The sequence below is a fragment of the Myotis lucifugus genome, unplaced genomic scaffold (genome assembly GCF_000147115.1).
Source record: "Myotis lucifugus unplaced genomic scaffold, Myoluc2.0 scaffold_867, whole genome shotgun sequence".
In the NCBI taxonomy this organism is placed as follows: Eukaryota; Metazoa; Chordata; class Mammalia; order Chiroptera; family Vespertilionidae; genus Myotis; species Myotis lucifugus.
In genome coordinates, this window is record NW_005871915.1 from 40,280 (window position 1) to 42,729 (window position 2,450).

General features: G+C 55.1%; 1 protein-coding gene across 1 annotated transcript in view; it reads right to left on the minus strand.

The window, feature by feature from the left end:
* Window positions 1-1,606: 1,606 nt before the first annotated feature.
* FAM181B (family with sequence similarity 181 member B) overlaps window positions 1,607-2,450 on the minus strand; it is a 1,601-nt gene continuing 757 nt past the window's right edge. The window contains exon 2 of the mRNA XM_023747412.1: window positions 1,607-2,443. Within this exon, the coding sequence (XP_023603180.1) occupies window positions 1,742-2,443 (702 nt within the window). The 3' untranslated portion in view covers window positions 1,607-1,741. The remainder of the gene's footprint in view (window positions 2,444-2,450) is intronic.

The window sequence follows — 2,450 nt, forward strand, 5'->3', positions numbered from 1 at the left end:
ACCCTCTGGTGCTTTCTTAAGAAATGTTTTATTCAAAAGAAAGTGATTTAGTGATGACATCTTAAGTTGTATGTCATGGCTTGATAACCATTTGCTTCCCTCCCCCCACCCCCCACCCCCAAAAAATTCCTTTCTGAAAATATTGCAGTACTTTTGATTTGTACAAACATTGACCTGAATTTTAAAATCTTCTGCAATAGCATTGAGGTTTTGACTTTCTCAAAGGTAGATATTCTCATAATCCTATCTTGGCTGCCTTGAGCAGAGGCAGCTCTCCTTTGCAACATAATCAACAGGCAACATCTTATGTTTTCTGGGTGTTGGTCACTTTTTGCATTGTCATCCTCAGGTCTGCAGAGCTGAAGGGCTCTCCCTTTCCTCTCTAGCTGCTCACTTCCCACCCAGTCTTTTCTCCTCTGCCCCTCCGCCATCCTGATCATGCTGTGTGTACACTTCGTGGCTGGGTAAAACATTTCTGGCTTTCCCCAAATCTCTCTCAGATAACACAGATCAGCCTCCTCACTCTGGGGCCCCTTCAGATTCCATTCATCAAACCTGCTCTTTAGGGAACTTCACACCCTTCACCATTCCTTCCACTGGGGAGAGTGTGGGTAGAGGGAGTGAGGAAGCACGGGGAGGGAGAAGGGACTGGAGGGAGTAATGGAGCAGGAGAGAGGGAGGGAGGGCGCACAGCTTATAAAAAAAGGCAATCGCCAGGCAAATAGATGGGCCAAAAAAGAGCAAGAGACTCGGAATTCTAATGGCTTCCACCTAAGCCTGTGGAACCAATCAAGCAAAGCACTGCAGCAGCTTCGAGGTGTGTTATGTTTTTCCTCTCTGAGCTTCCCAGCAAACTGAAGTGAGAAGTGGAGGAACAGTGTCATCCTCACCCTCTCTGATGAGGAAAATTGGATGCAAAGAGGTTCTAACTTGCCCGGGATGCCCCTGTCAAAGTGGTTGAAGAATGGAAGAAGGAAAGGAGAGAAATGGATCCCAGGCTTGCCCAACTTAAGCCTCTTATATAAGAGGTTTGCAAGAAAAGCTGAGAGAAACAAAATCATCAGAGAGAGCAATGGGAAGCTAGAGAAAGAAAGAGAAGGAAAGAGAGGAAGGACACTGATTTGAGTGGAAAAGAAAGATAAAGATACGGAAAAGGAAGGAGAAAAGCTTAAGAGGAAGAGTGACAGAGAAGAGACTCACCCTCAAGGACCAGCACAAGGGAGGTCAGCGGAGGACCACTGGCCTCCTGTCCTTAATAACATTAACGAGGTAAAGAGACCACACGGGAAGCCATCCCAAATCCATAACTATAAACCTCCGCTCCAGTCCCTTCAATATAGGATTTAATTCATGGTGCCCTAGGAGAGGGAGGGAGAGGATCAGGGCACTGCTTGGAAGGGGCAATTACACTAATATACACTGACCTTTTGCTGGAAAGCTGGAGTGGGGACAGGTGGCCACGGAAGCCACCTCCTGCCCCTTCTGCCACCCCCACCCCATTACCCAAACCCTGTCTTGGCTCATCTGTTCCAGTTAAAGCCAATGGCTTCTTTTTTTTTTTAACACTTGAGATTGTGATTAAAACAATGCCCAACTCCTCTTCATCTCTTTTTCGTGTTTCTTTTATTAAATGAAACTTTTAATCCCGTTTCATCTCCACGTGCATTTTCCAACCGTTCTTTCGTCTTGGGAGAGACCTGGAGTCCACAGCAGTCTCTCACGGGAGGGCGGGTACCTCGCATCAGTCCCGGGGCGCTCCCTCCTCCCCGGGGTCCCCTTCCCAAAGCCCGTCGGGTCTCCAAAGGCTGGAGTACGCGGTGCGCCCGTAGCCCGCGCACACATCGTAGGCCACCTGGCGGGGCTGCGGCGGCGGCGGCGGCTGGGGCAGGACGCAGTCCGAGAAGAAGGGGCCGAAAGAGGCCAAGGGGCCCGGCCCATCCTCCCCGCCGGGGGAGTTCACCGCGGCGGGGTACAGGAGGCGCAAGGGCTCGGTCAAGGTCGAGCCGCCGCGGGGGGGCGCCAGGGATGGCTTCTTGGTCGCGGGACAGGCCGGGGCGCTCCAGGGCTCGGGGTACGGCAGGCTTCCCCCCATCGCCGGCGGCGGCTCGAAGAGGCCGGGCTCCAGCTCGGGGGGTCCCCGCAGGACCGTGGCGCCGGTGGGGAACACATCCAGAGGCTCCGCGGGGAGCAAGACGCCCGCCTCGGAGCCGGCGCCGTAGTCGGGCCCCAGCAGCTCGAGGAACTCCAGGGTCTCGGGGCCCTTCTCCAGGTCGCACAGGTTCACGCTGCACCCCGACGGGCCGCACCCACCGCCGCTCGCCCGGGACGGCTCGGTGAAGAAGGACGGGGGCAGGTTGCGTGCACGCAGCGGCACCTTCCGGGCGCCGGGGGCCGCCGTGCCCCGCAGGGCCGGGAGCATCTCCTCCCGCACCCCCAGAGCCCGCTCACGA